The sequence below is a fragment of the Microtus ochrogaster genome, chromosome 2 (genome assembly GCF_000317375.1).
Source record: "Microtus ochrogaster isolate Prairie Vole_2 chromosome 2, MicOch1.0, whole genome shotgun sequence".
NCBI classification, from domain to species: Eukaryota; Metazoa; Chordata; class Mammalia; order Rodentia; family Cricetidae; genus Microtus; species Microtus ochrogaster.
In genome coordinates, this window is record NC_022010.1 from 53045671 (window position 1) to 53068358 (window position 22688).

The 22688-nt window shown below is 41.0% G+C and overlaps 1 protein-coding gene across 1 annotated transcript in view; it reads right to left on the reverse strand.

The window, feature by feature from the left end:
* Gap43 (growth associated protein 43) overlaps positions 1-17717 on the reverse strand; it is a 90917-nt gene extending 73200 nt beyond the window's left edge. Inside the window, exon 1 of the mRNA XM_005344997.2 lies at positions 17432-17717. Within this exon, the coding sequence (XP_005345054.1) occupies positions 17432-17461 (30 nt within the window). The 5' untranslated portion in view covers positions 17462-17717. The remainder of the gene's footprint in view (positions 1-17431) is intronic.
* Positions 17718-22688: the final 4971 nt, after the last annotated feature.

A 22688-nucleotide genomic window follows, 5' to 3' on the forward strand; every position in this document is an offset into this window, starting at 1 on the left:
CCCCCCCCCCCACAGTCTGACCTCCTCCTACTCCCACCCATTCATCACCCTGATAGTCCTGCCCTGCGACTATCAGGTAAAATGCCATAATCAGTCAAAACCAGATGGTGCCAGTGGCAAAAGCAAGCAGCTCCCTGAGCAGTGCCTGCAATAAATAAATAAATAAATACAGTCACATTTGACAATTTAATGAGTATAAATTTATCATAGCCGGGAAACCTTCCCCAAATATTTAAACAATTAAGATGTAAAAGAAGAAATAAATAGACATTTTATAGCGGGAGGCAGAACCAAAGTTTTTTTTCAGTCCTCCTTGGAGATTCACTTGGTCGTGTATCTTACCCTGACAGCCAGACTGAAACATCTGAGATGCTGTCAGTCAAGAAGAAGAGACATAAATCAGGAATGATGCGGGGAGGGGGGAAAGTATTCTCCAGCAATGGCGTTTCTCAGCTTATTCTTATGTCTCAGCAGAGTTTAAATTGTGCATTTCAGAATTAAATACACATTTCTTAAATAACTCCGATAGGTCAGGCACTGAGTGAGGCCAGAGCAAATACATGTCACCAAAAGAGTCTCAAAACCTGTACACAGTTCACATCCCACTGAGTGTGCAGATTATAATAAATTAACACCTGGGGTTGAAACCATGGCTGGCAGTAAAGATGGAAACGTATGAAAGGCAACAGGTGAGGGTTGCGTAGCGTGGGTGCTGTTTTATATAAGGCAGTGAGAAGAAGTTTCTTTGCTGAGATTGAACAGCTGAGATGTTGAAGAATGGGGGTCAATCATGAATATATGTCAAAAGCAAGCCTTTCAAATAGAGGAAGCATCCAGACCCAAAGATGCAACGCTGTCCACCAAAATTTGCCAGATAAGAAATACTATACCTTCAGGCCTGATTTCTGCACCTACTGTTGTATCTGTGAGATTCTTGTGCAGACACTATAACCTGGCTTAGATTACCGTAATACTTGAGTTCATGCTGTTAATGGGAAGGCCTGTGAAAGAGGTTCAAAACGCATGCAGGAACCAAGGAAAAAAGTGAGCTAGGGGAACACAATGAAGGAGAGGCCAACTGGATAGGACATGGACTCATCAACCACTGAGAATTTTGTAATGTACATTGCACCTCTGCTTCATTGACTGAAGGTTCAAAGTGGGTAAAAGTGGCTAAATCTAGTCTTGCCCATGCTCAGCTTCGTAGAAGCAGCTAGCCTTTCCAGCCTGAGTTGAGGAGGCTTGGTCTTCTATCATGTTGGCCACACCTACATGTTATGTTAATTCTACATCCGATTTCCAGACTCCAACAACCAATACATTAAATCCTAAAGTGTATTGGAAGCCCAGAATATATAAAATTGAATTCAGTAGCATTAATATCTCTTTCCTTTGTCAACCATTTTGTGTTCACAAACTCCATACAACACATTTATGTACATATATACACATATGTAACCCTAAATCCAGAAACTAGCCTTTTGAGAATCCTTCTAAAAAGATACATAGATAGGTGATTTTTTTAAACATGGATCTGTAAGTAGTTGCATCAATCAGAACAAGCAATAGCAAAAATTAAGTGTTTACTACATGCCAGTTAGGTTTTAAGGTGTGTGTGTGTGTGTGTGTGTGTGTGTGTGTGTGTGTACACTTATTTAATCATCAAAATCTTTGAGGACTGTACTATTTCAATCTTTAGACCTATTAACATCATGTTGTTGAGAAAATTCACCCCCAAACCTCCAAAGCTGCTTGGACAACCCAACTGTACAAGAAGAAATAAAACTCTATTATTTCTACGCTAGGAAATGATGTAGGAGTGTCATCTGTCTATCTGTTGCTTTCATTGCTTAATTAATAAAGAAACTGTTTGGCCTTTGATAGGACAGCAGCTTAGATAGGCGGAGTAGACAGAACTCAATGCTGGGAGGAAGAAGGCAGGGAGACAGACGCTACAGCTCTCCTCTCCATGATGGATGCAGGTTAAGATCTTTCCTGGAAAGCCACACCTCATAGTGCTACACAGATTATTAAATATGGGTTAAAGCAAGATGTGAGAATTAGCCAATAAGAGGCTAGAAATAATGGGCCAAGCAGTGTTTAAAAGAATACAGTTTCCGTGTTATTATTTCTGGGGCATAAGCTAGCCAGGCGGCTGGGTGGCAAGAACGCAGCCTGCCACTCTTTACTACAAGGAAGTATCTTTGAACAATCATGCAAAGAGAACCTTAGAGTAATTAAACAATCACAAGATAATATAGAACACAGGCTTTCAAGTTGACACACATATAGAGCTGTTTTCTTTTTAAAATAAATATTATTTCTGTATTTTAAGCATTTGATGTAATCTTGGGCTTAGGTTAGATGATAAATAAATTCATATTAAATAAATAAATATACTCTTAAGATATTTGAGGAAAATATTGTCTTCAGAAAATAAAGTCTTATAAAAAGATTAACATCTAAATAGAGCCAAAAGGCAAGCAGCAGCACAATAGCTTGTGGCCACCATTTGTAAAAGAACCATGTTCACTAATGATCCACATATAGGCAGGCTTCAGTTTCAAAAGTGTGGAGATAGGAGCATCCAAAGATCTGCCACATGTTACTAGTCTATCTCCTTTAAAGGATTAAAGACTGATACAGGAAAAATGTTCCAGTTTGGCCCTCTCCAAGATGAAGGACCTTGAGCACTGAACGTCCCGACATCAGCTCCATGGAAGATGGCTCATACATTAGTGTTCCAAAACCTCCATCCTCAAAGCATCATCAGAGGGCCTCAGGAGAGACAGGATGAGGTTGCTTAAATAGATTACTTGACCACCAAACTTTGCTTTATCCAAAGCAGTGTATTTTAACAATATAATGAGTTTGTAATCTGAGCAATATTTCTCCTAAGTCAAAAAGTATATTTGACTAAAAATTAATTGAAAATAACAAGTAATCCCCAAGCTCTTTTATATTCTATTAATCAACCTAGTAATTATCTTTAGTTAACAAAAAATGAGGATGCTAATCTTTGAAATATTTAAGAAAGTTAGTAGGTGGCTTTAAGAGTAGACCTAGTAAGTGCATGCATTGTTCAGTAACCTGTGTCGTCTAAAGAATGAAAATTTAGAAATGGGGCTTAAAATATTTCTAAGAAACATTAATTATGTGACACATGAAAATATAAATGTTAAGGGCTGAGAAAATGGCTCAGCAAGTAAAGTGTTTGCTGTACAAACAAGAACTGAGTTCAGATCCCTAGCACCCAGGTTTACCTGGGTGTGATTGTTCATGTGCTTGTAAACCCAGTGTGTGAAGAGAGACAAGAGAACTCACAGAGACTGATGGGCTCACAGGGATTGATGGCCATCTTCTTGCCAATTGGTGAGTTCTGAGTTTAGGGAGAAGCCTGTGGGACTTGTAAGGGAGATAGAAGGGTTACAGTAGGAGAGATAGGAAAAGAGGGATGGTAATGGGCTACAGCAGGATTTCAGTGGGAGAGAGAGAAGGATGAGGGAGGGTAATTGGAGTCGAAAATGACCAAAAATCATTCTTTACATTTAGAAAATTGTTAAAGAATACAAAAACTAATGATAACTTAAAAATGAAATGTAATGTAATCTGAAAAGGCACCAGATATTGACAAAACAAAGTAAGAAGAAATTGCAAATGACGTCACTACAGAGAGTGGGCATGGAGCAGCAAATGGAGTATGGAAGGATCAGAAGTGATTTAATTAAATAGGTGACATTTCAATAGAATGTTTGCATGTAGAACCATGCTGCACAGAGTGGAAGAAAAGCATTTCAGTTCAGGAAACAGTATAAGTTTCACAATATTAGGAGGTAGTAACAGTTTATTTGTAAGAAAGTTACCAAGAACTAATTGTTATTCCCTAGTCCAGTCTGATTTTCTTGCATCAACACAGACCTGCTGAAACGTTGCTGGGATCCTAGAGAATTCCCTTCGGAGTCCAGCAGAATTCATCTTAAATATGATTTAACTGAAATTCTGATTCGTTGGCCATGCCTGGGGCATCACATGACCATTTCCCAGGTATAACTAATTGAGCAACTCCTGCAGCCTGACTCTGTGGTGCCGATCAACACAAACATCAACTGTGGAGTCCAGAGCCCTGATTTGCTAGTAGTTTTCTATTCCATCAAAGAATTATGTTGTGAAAATCACCTAAAGGGATGATCTGTGAAGACAGGAAGTGGAGGCATGCAGAGTTGGTCACTGGAAAAAAAATCAAACTTTCTCCTGTAAGTGGCTCTTTGTGATTTTATCCCTGACTGGTTTGTCTCACCAAAAAAAAAATTCCTCCAATATTAAATTCTTCTCTAATCCACTCTCTCGGTAACTTAAACTACTCAAGCATCTTCTCCACCTCCCACACAATTACCAAAATAAAGACGCACAACCGAAAAAGGTGACTCACAGTTTTTTCAGCTTAAATCAGCTTTATATTGCTTTTTTTTGTAATCATTTGCTCTCTGAACAGGAAAATGATATTCTTTTGGTTTTTGCCAAATTTGACTTCCATGTACAGTATATTCCAAAACTGGTTGGCTTGAAGCTTTCTAATTTTATAGTTATTGGTTTAAATTTTCCATTATTGTTTCCTAAGGGGATAATTCTTAACAAGTATTAGCTTCCGATGCAGACAAAAACATAAAAGATTTGTTCTCTATGTCAGTTAGCTTTTAGTTAATAAATAGTCTAGTTTCCTAAAGTTCGTGGGTCATTCATCCCCCTCTGTGATTCTCAGAACCGATTTTCACAAATAAAAGGGTATATTCCTCCTTACTAGAATTTCATGATGAAGCCTGGTCCCAGTTCCCAGAAATTTTATCGCTGTGTGTAAGAGACATTGGATGTTGAAGTCATCATCTTCCTAGGCATTGGCATGACCATCCTTGCCCATCCCCAGTGAAATCTATTAGTACCTTCACTTCTGTTAATGGGTTTGGGAATGAGTAGAGCAGTCTCTAAAAGATGCCATCACAGTAGATGAAGGCCAGGAAAAACAACACCAACTAAACATTGTTGTACATAATTTATCTAAGGAGAAATTAAAGACTGGAGTTAGGAAAGTATATATTATTCACAATTATAGGTCATATAATGAACAGGAAGTTGAACCAGGAATCCCACAGAAGCAATACCAAAACTAGCAGTTTTGGATGCCTTATGAATGGGCAGAATGCTCAGGACTTGGTTTAGCAGATGGAATTATTGGCTGGGAAAGCACTGTATATTTCAAAGTAACTACGAATCTGTAGCAAGACAGTGGTTGATAGTATCGGTATTGCTGTATTCTGATCACAATAAGGGATCTCTCTACAAAATGGTGACTGTTATTTTCTGAAGTAACCAGCTAGCCCTACTTGGGTGAAATCCAGGATTATGTGGTCTTAGCTCTGTGTGAGATATCTATTAGGTGCTTTATTATGGGCTGTGCCAGAATTGGGCAGTGTCTATGAATGACCAGTGGGAGTTCAGCAACCTTTGTCCTAGTCCTAACCAAATTGTGTCATCACACAGTACGTGTTAGACACTAGTATTTGTTCATTGTATGGACTGCTTACTCAACTCAGTCTATCAGTCATTGAACCAAAGCTATACCTGGCCAGAAAATGATGCATGAACCCCGCCCTGAAGGAACTCCTGTTGAAAAAGAGACAGTGGTGAGAACGCATACTATAAAGTGGGTCAGATGTGAAGGTAGTGTACCGAGAACAGAGAGACAATAATCACACATGAGTAGCCAAGACTGTGTTATGTAGGTAAAGAGAAGGAGGACTCTAATCAGGAAAAATGTTTAGCAAGAAGAAAGTAGTGAAATGAGACCAGAGAATTGCAACGAATGGGATGGAAATTAGATGGCTTGGAAGCTTGAAGAGATAATTAGGGGCAAGAAAGGTAACAAATATCCCTTCTGATTAAGATTGTATGCAGTCTTAACAACAGAAGAAATGTGGTGTGTTGAAAGTAACCCAGACATTGCCTAGATGAAAATAACCCTTTCAGTAAATAGTGGGAAGAGAATTCCTGGCTCGGGAACAACACATGCAACTAACTTGGAGAGAAGCCACACTTGATGTGTTTTATAAACTAAAAGGGAGGCCGAAGATTCAGTGACCAGGAGGAGAATAAACCTAAGAAGCCAGAGAAGAAGACAAGGCCTGAATATATAGAAATTAAAGGCCTTAGTCACTGTGAGTCAGGTTTTGATCACAGGTAGAGGGGAAACCTTTCAGAGAAACACATTTTGAGGGACACTTTTAAAGAGATTAACTCTGGCTTCTGAAAGAAGAACACTGCTAGATGTATTAAGAATAGAAGGGAAACTAAAAAGTAACCTATTTTTTTTTGTTTCTGCTATAGATGATTGATTGCATCAAGGATGACCAGAAGACAGATTGGAGGTAGGAAATGGTGTAAAGGAGAGAAGAATTTTTTTTATTAATTTGTTATTGCTTTCATAGAAACTAGGGGTAGCCACAAGCATCTAATGGTGAAAGATAATGGAGAAGGCTCAAGTGTCCATTTGTGAGTTATGTGACTAGATGAGAAAGAGATTTAATTAAGAGATCAGGACTTATTCCAAGGGACAGTTATATGCAAGCTTCTGTAAAATAAGTTTGACTGGAGAGCCTGGAATTCTCCCAGCTCTCGCTGAGAAAGATTTTCAGAAGAATGAATGAAAAAGTACAGAAGACATTACAAATAGCCTTCAGGAAAGGATGCTATGGCTTTATAAGGTAAGGGGGAAAAGCAGTTATTTCTATGGTAAGATCTGGAAACCCAGAAATAGGCTGGCAGATCTAAAAAATATCCCCAAGAATAGAAGAGTCCGAGACCTAGTATAGAAAAAAAATAATTTTGAATGGTATATTCTGAGATGAAGACAAATAAAAGGAAAAACATTTTTAATATTTGAAGGTCACATGAAAGAAGGATGTTTTTTACTGGCTCACCGTCTATTATTTTAGATGGATTAATATGTATAGATACCATATCACACACATGCATATACATATATATGTAGACACAAATCCAAGATGAGTAAAAGCTTAGATTCTAGGCTCATTATGCTAAGATGTTCTTAACGTCACTGTTTAAAGCAGCTGATACTTGCATTTGCTTAACCTTTGAAGTTAGTGCTATTTATTTTTGTTTTTGCCTCTTCTAGCTCTTTTACAAGTCATTAATGGGGAGATATTAGGGTTTTTCCAATTTCCATTTTAAAACATCATTTTGAATAGTTATTGGAACAGGAATTACAAATAATGGATGTGAGGCTAATTACCAACATTCTACATTTAGAGCAAGCTAGTGCATATGGAGACAACAGCTCAATATTTTAGAAAGTGCCAATTTGCTAAAAATAGATAAATATGGTGATGATTGCTGGAATTAACTCAAGAACATTCAAAATGAGATGACTAATATCAAGGAGTAGCACTTCTCTGGTATAAATTGCATAGATCTGTTTTACACCCATTATTGCCCAATGTTTGGGCAGAAACTGATTCTATAAACTATAAAAGAAGAGTTAGATATGCCATGCCAAGTTAACAGGAATGTACGACAACTAGGATTTGTCTTAGAACCAAGGTACCTGTCAGGTGTAGGCTTCTAGAAGGCAGTGGAAATCTAGTGCTTGTTATTTCCAGGTATAGAGACTGGCTCCAACCTTTATCGGGTGAATAAAATCTGTAAGCTGTGAGACAGCTACTTCCCTTTAGAACTCTACTAATGCTAAGGGTATTGTGGTTGTGTGGATGAGAAACGTCACCCATGAGTCATACATCTAACACTTGGTCCCTAGTCTGTGTTGTTTGAGGATGTTGTGGAAGTACACCATGGGGAAGTACTTCCTCACTTCTCTCTCTTTGTTTCTTGTGTGTGGTTGCAAATGTGATCAACCAACCTTCTGTTCGCCGCCATGCTTTTCCTGGCTGTCATCATGCCTACCCCATATTAGGACTCTATTCCTCTGGAACCATAAGCCAAAGGAAACCCTATCATCCCTAAGTTGCTTTTCATCTGTGAGATACATCACAACAACAGAAAGGGCACTCGTTATGAATAAGTGAAGTAGCAAAACTGAGAAACAACCCGAAGAAAAATGTAGGGGCCCACCACAGCTGAGGGAAATTCATCTGGACCCGAGTAGCTGCACTGTGACAGGCGTGTGGGGATAGACGCTGGGACTCTTTCTCAGCTGCACTGTGACAGGCGTGTGGGGATAGACGCTGGGACTCTTTCTCAGCTTTGACTCTCTCCTTAGATTTACAGGTGTGGGCTTCCAGAAACTTTGTGACTCAGGCTTTCTTACAATCAGAAAGAATTGTTCAAATGGCAGTAGTTGATCCAAGCAAGACCAATAGAGCATTGTCCCTCCTCTCCATCTCCCCCTCCTATTCCTTCTTTAATTTCTTCCCTCTCTATCCCTTTATAAAAAGGAAGAGAAGCTGGGGTGCTGGGAACTAAACCGTTTTAACGAAAACCCTGATGGAGAGTGCTCATGAATGAGTTTCTGCTGTTGAAGTTCCCACATCTGCCCTGGTTGCTTTAGGCTTGGATTTTTTTTTCCAAACTCATAGGATCTCTAGGTTCCTTCTAATGGATTATTTTTATACACACTTAAAGTCAAACTTTGATACTTATACCTAGTCAAGAAACTCATAAATAACAGTAGAGAAAAGAGAGAGATTAAAGATGATATTGACCATTAGCAAACTATAAATATAACTGTAAAAAATTTTCCTTCTGAACAGTAGCTTAACCCTAGGTATCATTAGCATCCTTTCTATTACAAGTCCTTCTGGGATCCTTTATGCAAAACTTGTTGTTGTAAAATGTGTCATGCTGGTTTTCTTATGTTAGGCATTTGGCTTCTATGAAAGACAGAACCTTTGCACTAACATAATCTAATTATTTATTTTAAAATAATTTCAAAGCCAGGCAGTAGTGATTCATGCTTTAAATCTCAGCACTTGGGAGGCAGAGACAGGTGAATCTCTGAGTCTGGGGCCAGCCTGGTCTACAATAGCTAGTTCCAGGAAAAGCTCCAAAGCTACAGAGAAACACTGTCTCAAAAAAAAAAAAAATCCAAATGCATATTAAACTCATTTTCTTATAGGGTGGGTATTACAGAATTATTTTGCTTTGTGTGAAAAGTTGACAAATTATGTTATGTTAAATGAGTAATTTATCCCAGTCCTAACTATAGACCCAATGGAAATGTAATGTCCTCCTTAGAGATCTGTGGACTGGTAAGATTGCATCCAGAGTTGAGTTTTAAAAGATTCAGGATTCTGCGCTCATCTGATCAAGGTTTCCTAGTGGTGCACCAACAAGCCCTGAAACTGCTGTGGATGGAAATGGTGCCAGCTAATAATCTGCTGGGCCTCCAACCAGGCGGCAACTCCATTTCCAGACTCCAGAGCAGCCCTACCATCCCTCTACCTTCTTCTGCCTGACTGGGCCCTCATGTGATAATGTGAGCACAGCTTGTCTGATAATGCTCAGAAGCCAGTTTGGAGGTGCAGTGTTGAGGGAGAGTGGAGGCAAGCAGCATAGCAAACAGAGAAGTTGGAATATAAAGGCAAAATGATATACAGGAAAATAGTAGATATTTCTCACGTTCCTGACATTTTGGAGCTAAGGACAATTTTGGTGTGTGCTTATCTGAATTCTGTCACACAGGTTTTCAAAGGAAATGGTAAAGATATGCTCTGCTCTCATTCTTCAGTGTAGCTAACATTTTCTTAGTAGAGAACAGGAAAGGAATGTGGAGAATATATATCTTTGATGCAGACAACATTGGTACTTCTTGCTTGTGTAGCACCATAAACACTTTAAGGAGGGTCAAAAAGTCATTGCTTACATAAATACTTTTATTTTTAATCACTTTATTTGAGCCTCATGCCAACCTAGTAAAGAAAGTGAGTCAGGATTTGGAGGCTTTTATTATGCCAATAATACAGGTGAATAAACTGAGGCTCAGAGAAATTAAGTTACTTACCTAAGATCACAGGAAAAGCAATTGGCAGAGCCAGGTCTAGAACCCAGGGGAGGGGTTTATTCCACTACAAAGACATGGAACAGGACATTAAACAAACAGCATCTAAGAAAGCAGGATCTCTACATAATTACAGATTGGAAACGCAGAAATTCACAGTCCCACACTGAACCCAAAATGACTGGAAGTATGCCACTCCAAGCAAATAAGACAGAGAACTGTAACTTTAACCACAGTCGTCCTGTTGGAAAGATCAATAGCACTGAGCAGAACACACAGTCAGCTCTGAATAGGTACACAAGGATGGTCTTGGTTTCAGAAAATGTCTTCTTAGGTCCCATCATGAGTACTCAATCCCTATATAGTCCCCTAAAGTAAATATGTATGGGGAGTCCCCAAGTGCTAGGCATACCTTAAAGTGCCTAATTTGCCTAAAATACATATTGGGAAGTTGGGCAAGGTATACTTTTTATTAACTAACGTTCACTTTCACTAGTCCCTAATACCAAGCACTAGCAGAAATCTGAAAAACTTCATTTGCGTTGGAAGGGGGCAGGTAAGAAAATCCTAAGCTAGAGTTGTGTACAACATTTAGTAGGATATAGGACAAGGACATCAGGGTTGAGAAATACCATCCATCTTTTGGCAATGAAACACAAACTTCACCTACAAAGGCATCCCAAATAAGTTCATGGGAATACAGCCCTTGAAATCATGGAAATGTGTAGTTGCAATCTTCTCCATACTGGATGCCATAGGCTTGCACCAAGACCCAAACCTCTGAAGTCTGTTCAAAACTGGCAAAGATTCAAATGATCTGATTCCTCCATGTTTAGCCCAACTTTAAGAGATTTCTTACTATTCACCCTCCCTTCAGCTCTACAAAACATGGATGTTGATAGATAAATATAATTTATATACTTCACAGAGAAGGACAAAGTTCAAATGTAGATAAAAATAATTATTGATCATTCTCTTCAACACAGGCTAATACTACCCGCTAAGTAAATCAAACAGCTGTGACCAGCGGGAGATGGACATGAAGTCTTTAAGGATATCTGTAGAACAAAGCAAGGATTATGAGTACACCAGGCTCCAAAGAAAGGCCTTGTGGAGCTGTAAGAGTTTACTAGCCAAATCTAGACTGGGATTCTTCACATCCTACTATAGGCCTGGTTTTGGGCGCTAGGATGGTGAGTATGGTAAGGGAGTCTCCTGATAGCTGCAGCTAAGGCAGTTTGGAGAAATGCAGTGTATAAGAGAGATAATTTGGTGCCTGCTTGCACAAAAATCAGACAGTTGCCACATCTATAAGTTTGTAGCAATAGTCAATGAGGATGAATTCCACTTTAAAATTACATGTCAGTGGCTTCCTTAAAATCTACTAGTGATTCTATTCGTTTAAATATGCCACAACTTGTGATAAGACTGAACGTCTAGTTCCATATGTGTTTGGCAAGCAGACCATTCATAATTCAAAGTATTCACCTGGGAACTAGACAGTATGATAATTAGTAAAGACAGAGAAAGGATAAAATTTCATCAATTTTCACAAGAAGCTCACAGTGTGAACACACACACACACACACACACACACACACACACATATATATATATATAACACTAGATGGTACAATAAGTGATAATGGGGATAGCTCAAAGTACAATATGGTCATAACAATAGTAGATAAAAATTCATTAATAGAAGAATGGAGCTAACTCTTATGAGGGAAATGGAAATTTTCCAGGCTAAGGAAAAAGTGGAAAGTAAGCAAAAGAGTGAGATGTGAGACGTAGGAAGTATTTAATGATGGCCTTATGAAGAGGGGCAATACCAGATCATGCCATGCATCCTGAAGGGTTGTTTAATGGTTTGTAGCCATCGGGGAGACATTCTAGAATTTTAATGAGGAAATTAGTGTGACCAGATTTACATCAGGTAAAGATAGCCTCTCCGTTGGTTGGAAGAATGAAGAGAGAGCCTGTGGAACTAGGGACCCATATAGGCAGCTATTGCTTTAGGCCAGGTGAAAGGTAGCGAAAAGACTGAGCCAGGTTATTTATACAAACAGGTAAATGTGGAAAAGCAAATAATGTATCCCAAGTCTTTTTAGCTACAGTCAAAAGATTCTGTAACTGACTGTGGGAGTTGAAATAAAGGACCACATTTGGGACACACCCTAGGTATCTAGAGCTCTGAAACTGGATGGATAGTACTGGAGTAGGAAATCCAAGGACAGCCCAAAACAGAGGACACCTGGTGCAAAAGACACAGGAGAAACTGGGGGGCAGGGCTCTCCAAAAATCCTTCAAGATGTCTATAGACCAGAAGGTAAAGATAGACATCTCAAAATTGCAGGACAGGACTGAAGCTCTGAATGTGGATGTGTTTCTCTGGGATTAATGAATGGGGTGACATGGGAAAGAACCAAAGAACAGATTGGAAGCCATTGGCCTTGAGTGGCTGGGGGAGTAAAATATCCTTCAGAGGATTTTTAACAGGTCCTGTTTGAGGAGAAGGGGGACTGGGAGAATTATCAGGGAAGCACAATGAGAAGGCAGAGCAATGGGAAATAAGATGTAAACTAATGGCTCACCTGAAACGGTACCCTGTGTCAGTGGAATCATGGGAGCAGAGGCCTCTTTAAAGCTGGCACAAGAATAGTGAGTGATGAATGGCAGAGAGGAGCATGAGCTTGGGATGCTCCTAGAAACTTTGTTCTAAAAGAAAAGAGAGAAGGGGCATTCTAGAAATGGGGATGCAGGGTCAGGAGACTCTGGGAACAGAAGAGACAGGGGCACATCCACAGAGCACGGGAAAAGCAGCTGAAGCACTACAAACTGAGGAAATCTCAAAGGAGAGGTGGAGGAGTGATTGACGATCTGGAGGAGACACAGAAGAGAGATCAAAAATCCAGGCAGAGCTCAGTGTGACCAGAAGTAACATCTCTAATGACAAAAAAAAAAACACAAAAAAAAACAAAAAAAAATGACCAGAAGTAACATCTCTAATGACAAAAAAAAAAAAACCAAAAAAAACCAAAGTAATGTCCTGACAATTACAGGGGATGGGGAGAAAGCTGCCCTGTCCAGATAAGAGAAAATTCTTCCTTATAAAGCCTTTTGAGGTAAAGGGGGTGGGGCTGTTTGCTTAGTTCTTTGGTTGGTTGGCTTGTTCTTACATCCCCATGACAGGAAGAGACAAAACCCAGGTGATGAGATCCATTCAAGGTGTCTGAGTCTGTAAGAGGCAGAAAGGAGGACTCACCGCGTGGTACTCTCCAGGGACCTCTATAAAGAGTTCAAGGCAATGGCACAGGGTCAACCTGTCTACACTCAAAATCCAAGAGGCAAGGCTCTGGTGTAATCACCCTCCCTTTTTTTTTCCTTTTAAACAAGTGACACTCTCTTCGAATTAGCAGAGACGTGAGGGAGTTAAATGGTGTGCCTTCTCTTGAACTTTGAGAGGGATGCATTTGTTAAGCTATTCATAGAAGAAGGTATGTGTCTTAAAGTCAGTATGACCAGCTTCAGGGAGGGTGTGGTATAGGGAGGGAAAACAATGAGTTAACACATAGCTCCATTATTGCCTGAAAGCCCTCTACCTCCTCCCTATGGGACCAAGTAAAACTCTGAAGTCTGTGGATTAATTCTGCCCCAGGCGTGTCACAAGCAATTTCATGATGACAGAAGCAGAAGACCCTGGGCCACCCTTTCTTTCGGTGAGCAGGAGCTTTGCCCTTTACATGGCTACATCAAAGGAGGTTTCTGCAGTTTCACCAGCTCAGCAAGAAGGCAATTTAACCCTGTGTTTTCTTATTCCAGTTGCCTCAGCATAGTTTGCAGGAGTAGAGTGGGCAGGGGCCAGGGTGACATTCAGAGGAGTCTCTTAGCGTGAAGGATCAGGGGTCATTGTGCATGTGCCATGGCTTAATTTTAATAATCAGAAAGGAACACATTTCTGAATTCATCACAAACTGTGGAAGGTTCTCTGCAAGTCCAGATGATGTGGGGGAAAAAAGCAAACAGACAAAAAAATCTTTTAAATAATTTCTTTTCTTTAATTTTGGAAATCTGTGGAAGACACCATGATTTTAAGAAATTAAACAGATTTAATTATATTAAGTAGAGGGCCTCAGTTGAATCAATTGACTAAGTCCCTGGATGCCACTGGGTGTGGCTCAGAGTCTGAGCAGGAATCCAGTTTCTTACTAGAAAGAATGTTCCCCTCACCCAGCAGCAGGGCTGTACCCTCCACACCTCCTGATGCTCTTCGTGGGAAGGAAGAGCAAGGCTGGAATTTAAAGCATGGATCTGTCTTTCAAAGATGAGACTTATTTGTCCTTTGGGGGAAAGGCATATATGCTAGCAGGGTAAGGGTGGGGGACCCTGGTCTGCTAGCTTGCAGGGTAATGTTTACACTTGAGCTACAAAATAAAGCCATTATTTTTAAACAAAGGAAACATCTCATAGTTTTCTTTCTCTGTAGACTATCACACCTTGCAAGTTTTTAATCGTCTGCAATATGCATGGTAATTGAGCTATTTAAAGTAAGCCCCAAGATATTTGAAAATCATGAGCCAATAAAATCTCCAGGATTCTTTTATTTTAATCCTCCTTTGCCTACTCCCTTGTCTTCTCTCTCTCCTCTCTCTCCTTTTTGCTTTAATAATCTACTGTGGTAAATAATGGCTAATAGAGATCATTTATATGTTCCTCTCACCCACTGACGGTGTGTTACAACTTAGAAATATCTAAGGCTGCTTACTTGCGCTGCTCAAGTGGAAGAGGAAGGAAGTGCAAGCCCTCCAGTCCCCCTCCCACACTGCTGCTGGATTGCATGGGTGTGGCAGAGTTAGACCTTTGCAGGTTTGTACCCTTGTTTTAGTCCCTACTAAGAACTAGAATGATAAAACACCTTTCAGAAGAAGAAATGAAGCCCTTAAATTCTTCCTGGAATGAGAGAGGATCATTTCACCCACAGGAAGAAAACCTGCATGAGGCTTAAGGATCCACACTATATAAATGTCAGTCAGTGTAATATGAGCCCACGCCCTGAAGACACCATTTCCTTCTGTCTGGTTTAATGATATCTTAAATACTGACTTATGCAAATGACACATAACATTATTACATAGGGCACATAACCATTTCATGCCCAAGAACCTACTTATAAAACATGTGGGTGAAAAGGACCGTTTCCATACATTCTATTCCCCCCCTTTGCATCAGTGATACTAAAACACAGGCAGGCATATGGACTCCATACAGAGCGCTTGCATGATGGTTGCATGGGAAGTGTGCATGTGCTCTCTGCATTTACATGCAAATTCCTACAAGTCCCTAAACACACAATTTCATCTTCATCACTTTGCACACCAGAGTGAGTGCTCCAGGCTGTCAGTGAGATGGAGCCAGTAAAAGCAGCTGTCCTCATTTGGGGAGGGAATTCCTTTAGCCCCAATTCCCTGTCTAAAAAACCACGCTTGGTTCCCTTTACTGAAGGAGATGTGTGGATACTCCCATACTACCATGCATAAAAATAGGGTGGGAACAAGCTGTCAACCAGCACACTTTTTTCCCCCAAAATTCAAGCCTTGAAAATGAAGAGAATTGGTTTCCTCAAGGCTCCACCTTCCTAAATTTTCTTTCACCAGCTCGTCAGTGCGATCCTCTTAGGGCCTTATTATTTATTTATTTATTTATTTATTTATTTATTTATTTATTTTTGTGGGTGTGTTTCACCCTTGCACCTGTACCTGTTACATTTATATATTAAAAATGAAGGAAGACATGGGAATAAATGTTTTACAAATGTTCCAATGGAAGCAGCAGTTTCTGGAACCAAGAGGGATACAGCCAGCAGCACCCTTTGCCCCGCCTTGACAGACTTTTCACCATGTATCCCTTCACAACCAAGTACTTACATTTATTTGGTTGTTTGTTTGTTTTGGGCTTGCTTCTCCTCTAACTACTTGAACCTTCTGCTTATACCCCTTTTCCTCTACCTTTTTCCTCCTTCCAGGGCGCTGGCTCCATGTGGCCAGGCTGAATGGCTGTTTCCTCTGCACTCTCCTCCACCCCCTTTGGATTCAGAGTGTTTAACAAATTGCCCAATTTCCAATACCTGCACGAAGATAATACCAACCCCCCCTCTTGCACCCCACCCCGAAGGCAATCCGTGTGCAGAGGGGTTCTTCAACCACGACTGTCACCCCACCCCGCCCCACCGTGGGCACACGGGCACACAGACCCCACACCCATTTCTCTTCCTAATCTTCTCCAAAAACCATTCAAATGTGCCCTCAGGGATGTTTGGAGGCTGCGTTTGGAGAGGGTTGCAACGCTGTGGGTTACTACAGAATACCCAGCTTCTCACTTCTCTCCACCCTCACCCCGATTAAGTTTCAAAATGTCTTTCAAGAAATAAGTGAGCAATTTGAAATGAATCGGGGTGGTGGTGGGGGAATCTAGGCAGTGGGGGAGGGGAGCTTGGGATTCTGGCTTGTCTTGGACGCGTCCCTGACATGGGAGTCACCATGCCTATCCTCCGGGATATTAGCACCCCTCTGGTCATTGCGAATGTAAGGAAAGACTCGCGGGAAGGGGGAAAGAGAAAAGCCCCGGTTTCCAACAGGTAATACCGGCTTGCCTTTCCCATCCCATCTAAGCTCAAAGCTCCTAGGGGCGTGGTCCACCCTCTTCCCGGACCAGCTGGCGCACAATCCGCCTCTGATCTTAGGAAGGGGATTTTCCCCCTCGGAACAGCTAGTTATCCCCCAACCCCTGTTGTCTTAAGGCTCTCTTCAAAAATAAAAATCTCCCAATGAGTTTCATTCATTCGTTAAGTAAATAAATAAAACCTTCACATGTTTTTTCCACATTTACCTGCTCCCCTTTAAAGCTCTTGCGAGCTCGAAATCAGGTATCTTCCGCAGCACATGTGAGAAAAATTGAATCACAGAACAAGCAATGCTCAACCGTGATGATAATTCCCCCAAGCACGCTTTTTCACAAATAATATAAAGGATAGCTTTCTTATCTCGGACATAGAGTCCACATTGTCCCCACACCCCTTTTCACATCCACACCCTCAAAACCAGAAATCTAGCCGCTATGCACTTACTAATAGGCGAGAGGGAATCGTATTTGCAGCCAAGCCGGCATATTTCTCTCCCCTCGCCCTAATTAGTATCAGCATTCCAAAACCAAAGCATGAAAGACAGAAAAGAATAAAGCTGGGATGCAACCATCAGTTACCATATGCTAAAGAAATCAGAGCACCATGCCAGGACAGAAACAGTTTTTTTTTTTTTAAGAAAAAAATTATTTTTCCTGCCTTTTACAAGGAAATACTGTACTCTGGCAATTTCACAACAGCAAGAAGTAAAAAATCTTTAGCTCTACCTGTTTGGTTCTTCTCATACAGCACAGCATGGTGGTATCTTCCCCGGCCTTCTTCCTGCCTCCTCTCCTTTCCTCCTCTCTTCCTGATTCCCCCCCTCTCCACCTCTTTTCTGCTCGCTTGCTCACTCGCTCTCTCGCGCTAGCGCGCTCTCCCTCCCTTCCTCCCTCCCTCTCTCCCTCTCCCTCTCTCTCTCTCTCTCTCTCTCTCTCCCTCACACACACCAGGGCAGTTAGCAGCAACTGTAAGGTCCACAGCTATTGCTCACCGCACATGCTCTCCTCTCTCTCTCTCTCTCTCTCTCTCTCTCTCTCTCTCTCTCTCTCTCTCTCTCCACACACACACGCACGCACATACACAAGTGCTCTCCCTCCCTCCGTCTCTTTCCTCTCTCCTTTTCTCTCTCTTTTTTTTTCCTCTACTCCCTACCGAATCTATCTTTTTCTTTCTTCTCTCTGGGCCCCTTTCTCAGAAATGTTCACTAGCTTTCAGTGACTAATCACTTCCCGTAGCCCCTACCCCCATTCTAGACAGTCGCCCCCTCCCAGTCCCCTGCCAGCCTCATGAATATTTAAACACCTCCAATCTGGACCCAATTACCCACCGACTTTCGCACTGCATTGGGAGGGCTATGGGGTGGGGGCAGAGAAGGATATTCCAGACTGTTAGAGAGAGTGGATGAACATGTTTTAGGGAAGTGGGGCCTGAGGAATGCTTGTGTCTCTTTCCCACCTCTCCTCTTTCCAGGACCATAAGAACAAACATGCAAGGAGGGGCTAGACATACGTAACTTATAGCTGCCATTTAGATTTTATATGCTGTTAGAAATCATGGAGGTTCAGTTTCCTCAAAAATACTGTTTTTATTTATGTAACCTAAATGTATACACTTAGACAAGCACAAACTTAAGTCATCTATGCTTCAATACACAATCAGCACACACACAGCACTTAAGCATCCTCAGGATTAGAATGTGGAAATAACTATTGTCTAGGAATGAGCATCCGTATCTAAAATCACATAGTGGGTTCTTTACTTATGCACACGAGCTTATTTGACAATTGCAGGTCCCTCTAATTTTACCACAAAAGCTGAGTCTACGTGAGTGGCAGGTTGTATAACACTGACAGTGATGTTTTGCAATTTGAGCACAACGGATACAGGTAAGCTCTGTCTTGAGCAAAGCTGCACACCCTGAAGCCTGCACCAGTTCATTCCAGTGCCTCCCTTGTCTTGGGGGAAAGATGTGACCTGTAAGTTTGTAGTATGCAAATTTTAAACATTTAGTGTTGTTGGATTGGAGAGCCCCTTACCTGTAAAATGGAAATCATAATGCCAGTCCTGGCCAATATGTTACAGGATGAAATGCAATGTATACAGGCTAACTGGAGCTACTCTCGGCCATGGCAGTCGAACAGGCAACAACTTTTCTGAAATGTTGATGGCATGTCTAAGTGACTGCTTCAAAGAACTTCCCAAATTGTTCCTTGTTGTTCATTAGTGATGACAAGCACCTCTAATTAAATGGCTCATATTGTTCCTTCTCCCTTCTAGACATAAACTTGTTTAACAGACAGCAGCCAGACAGCTTGTTATCCTGTATACTTCAGCACTGTTGAGTGCCATAGATACTCAGTCCACCTAGGCATATGCCTCTTAAAATGGACCATCTCAGATGACCAGGGTGAAGAGACAAGGGATAATGGTTAGAAATTACCCCTAAGGGTTCTGTCTGAGAATGACCTGCTTTAGCTCCAAGCCACCTGGTCTCCCCGCCCCCCCCCCAATTTGTTTCTCAGTTTTCATATTTTATGATTTTCTTTTAAAAAAGAAAACACATAGCCGAGCTGTGGAGGCGCACGACTATATTCCCAGCACTTGGGAGGCAGAGACAGGGGGATCTCTGTGAGTTCGAGGCCAGCCTGGTCTACAGAGCAAGTTCCAGGACTGGCCCCAACACTACAGAGAAACCCTGTCTCAAAAAACACAGCACAACAAACAAACAAACAAACAAAATGACACATTCTGGGTTTAATATCTCTTTAACTTTGTGATAATCCCTGCCAGAGTTGAGTCTTCAAAACCAGCTTTCCTGTCTATAGGTGATAGAAGAGGCAGAGAAGGCCTGAGAAATGACTTAATGTAGACATTAAAGTTATGGATTAGGATCACCCTCCTAGTGGTGGAAAGTGCCTAAGGGAAGAAAGCAGTTCTGGGAGCATAGAAGAAGAAACAGCTTCGTTTTAATCACTAAAACAGGTATTACTGCAGTGATAAGATCATTTGCTTTCTCTTTTCATGTGCTCCACCACCGCAGCTCTCCCCTTGTGCTTTCTTTCCTGTCTGATTTGTGGGAAGGAACTTGGAGAAACAATGTGGAATAATGCAGTCATAAAAGCGAAGAGTCAAAGTCAGACAAGGGTATGGATGAACTTCGTTGTAACTGAGTATGTTACTCCAAAGGTGCAGCATCGCTTTCCTCATCAGCTCCTATAACTTATTTTGTCTGACGGTTAGTGGCATGGAGACACCCTGCATCTCATTTTGATGGGATTGAAAGACTAAGAGAAATTAAGATCTTTGGCTCGCTTAGCTTACCTGAGACTTCATCACTGCACAATGGCACGGTGCATCATTATTTCTAGTCCTTCGTGGTTAACCTATGTAGATTTTGTGTTGAAAGGAGCCTTAGTCAAGGTCCAACCCTTACCTCAAAAGCCATGGAGAACAAACTGATGCTTCCACCCCAGATAGACCTTGGTGTATTCCTAACCAAATGGAGGGTCTCTAATCACTCTCTTGCTTCAGTGTGCAGAACCCTGGTTGTTTTGAAAGTCTTTCCCTGGACAGGAATACTACATATTGCCACGGACCCTCTAAAAGTTAGTTCCCAAAGAGGGAACTCAGGCTCAGAAGCTGAGTTTGAAAGCTATGGAACCAATTCCGAGGCATCCTCCTCACTTCCCATCTAAGCCATGGACATTTTGGGCTGGCAGACAAATGGAGAAGAAAAGAAACAGTACAAGAAACCACACACCTTGATCTGATTTTAAACCGAAATAGTAACAAACAAAACGGAAATCAAAACAAACAACAGACAAAGCAACAGCAGAACATATGTGAGCACACATAATAAGAAAATATCATAGCCAGGGTGGTTACCCTCATTTTTTTCTAGGTGACTACCCTGTTTTTATCCCCTTATCACTATTTTCAGCCTATGTATGGCTTTGAACATCACGGCTAATAATTGTACATTTTAGGCTAGCAAATCAATTCATACAATGACCAGTCAATTTTCAGGCATTGGAAGAAGAGGGTGGTGTTGGGAAACTAGATTCCGGTTTCCATTCTCAAGTCTCTTTGATCTTTGCATTAAAATTACTCTGTTTTCATAATAACTCAAATAGTTCCTTGGTGCCTATGCACTTGCGCATGTGTGTGCACACACACACAAATGCTATTAAATAAATTATTTTTAAAAGATTTGAATAATTGAAAGAGTGAAATACTATAATTTGTAACAATGTTGATGAAAATAGATATCATTAAAATAAGTCAGGCCCAGAAAGACAAATAATACATATGCTCACTCATATGTGGGACCAGATAAGTATTGGTCTCATAGAAACTGAGAGTACGATGGTGGTTAACAGAGATTGGGAGCTGAGGGGGGGGGGGGTGACGGGGGGAGTCAGGCACTAAGGAAAATCCCCTGCCGAACGACTGAGGTTAGTATTTAAGAGAAAAGGGTGCTGTCATGGAAAACACATTGGTCTTGTTCCTTCATCGATTCTAAACTGTTAGTTAGTTTTACTCCCTTTACCTTCTGTATCAGCTTACTAGGACGTTTATAACAGAGAACTGAGGTGGTTTAAAAATCACAGTCTTCACCAGTTCTGGAGGTTGGAAATCCAAGGTCAAAGTGCTGACACACTTGGCTTTCTCTGAGAGCCACAGGTGAGGTGTCGCTCCTAGCGATTTCCTGGATTTGCACATGGCTGCCCTCTTGCTGCTTCTTTGTGGGTAAAGTCTTCCCTCTTATAAGGATGCTAATCAGATTGGATTAGGGCATCCTTAAGACCTCCCTTTAAACTCATTATCTTTTCAAGGATTCCATACCAGAATACAGTCATCCAGAAGAGCTATGGGTTCAGTTTTAGCATATGAATGGGGATGTGGACAACACCAGTTAGCCACAACACCTGCATTCTATGTCAAGGCCAAATGACTTCATCTTTGTCATCCATATTTTAGAAGTTGTAAAAAGCACACTGCCCTCAAGGAGATTCACACACATGTAAAAGGCAAAACAAATGCTATTCAAACAAAACTTGATAAGATGTCTGATGTGTGCTCTAAACAGAACAGAAAATGTGCAGTGTGGACTAGGGTTGGCTTGTTTTTGCATGATTAGAATTTGGACAATGAGAGAAGACACCATGAGTTTAAGTTAGATTATTCTGGTTAGTTTAATGTCAGCTAGATGCAGCCTAGTGCCATCTGAAAGGAGAGAACCCCAATTGGGAGAAAATGCTCCCTAAAATACAGCTGTAGGGCGTTTTCTTAATTAGTAACCTCCTTTGTGGATGGTGCTATTCCTGGGCTGATAGTTGTGGATTCCATAAGAAAGCTGATTGAGGAAGCCATGATGAGCAAGCCAGTAAACAGCACTCCTCCATGGCCTCTGCATCAGCTCTGCCCTTCAGGTTACTGCCCTTTTTGAGTTCCTATTCTAACTTCCTTCAAGACAGACTGTGATGTGGAAGTATAAGCCAAATAAACCCCTTCCTGCCTAACTAACTGTTGTTTTTTGTGTTTCATTCAGTACAGCAAGAGAAACCCTATCTAAGATAAAGGGGAAAGATGCTATTAGAAAAGACAAAGTACAGATAGTGACTGCATGATTGAGGGGCTGTCAATCTACAGACAGATGATAGTAGTAATAGTAAGAGACAAGTCTGGAAGGGTAGGCTGAATCCAGGTGTCTTAAAGAGTCAACTAAACAGCCCATGAGGTGGCTTGGCAGGTAAAAACACTTGCTGAACTTGAGTTTGAAAACCAGAATCTAGATGTAAAAATCTGGGTATGGTGGCACGCACATCTATAATCCTAGTACTCCTGCAGACAGACAGGAAGTAGAGACAGAAAAATAATCTGGAAGTTTGCAGGCTTTCTAGAAAATGGCATAGCAGAAAGAAGGACAAGGTGGAAGAAGAGAACTGATTCTTCAAAGCTGTCCTCTGACCTCCACAAGAC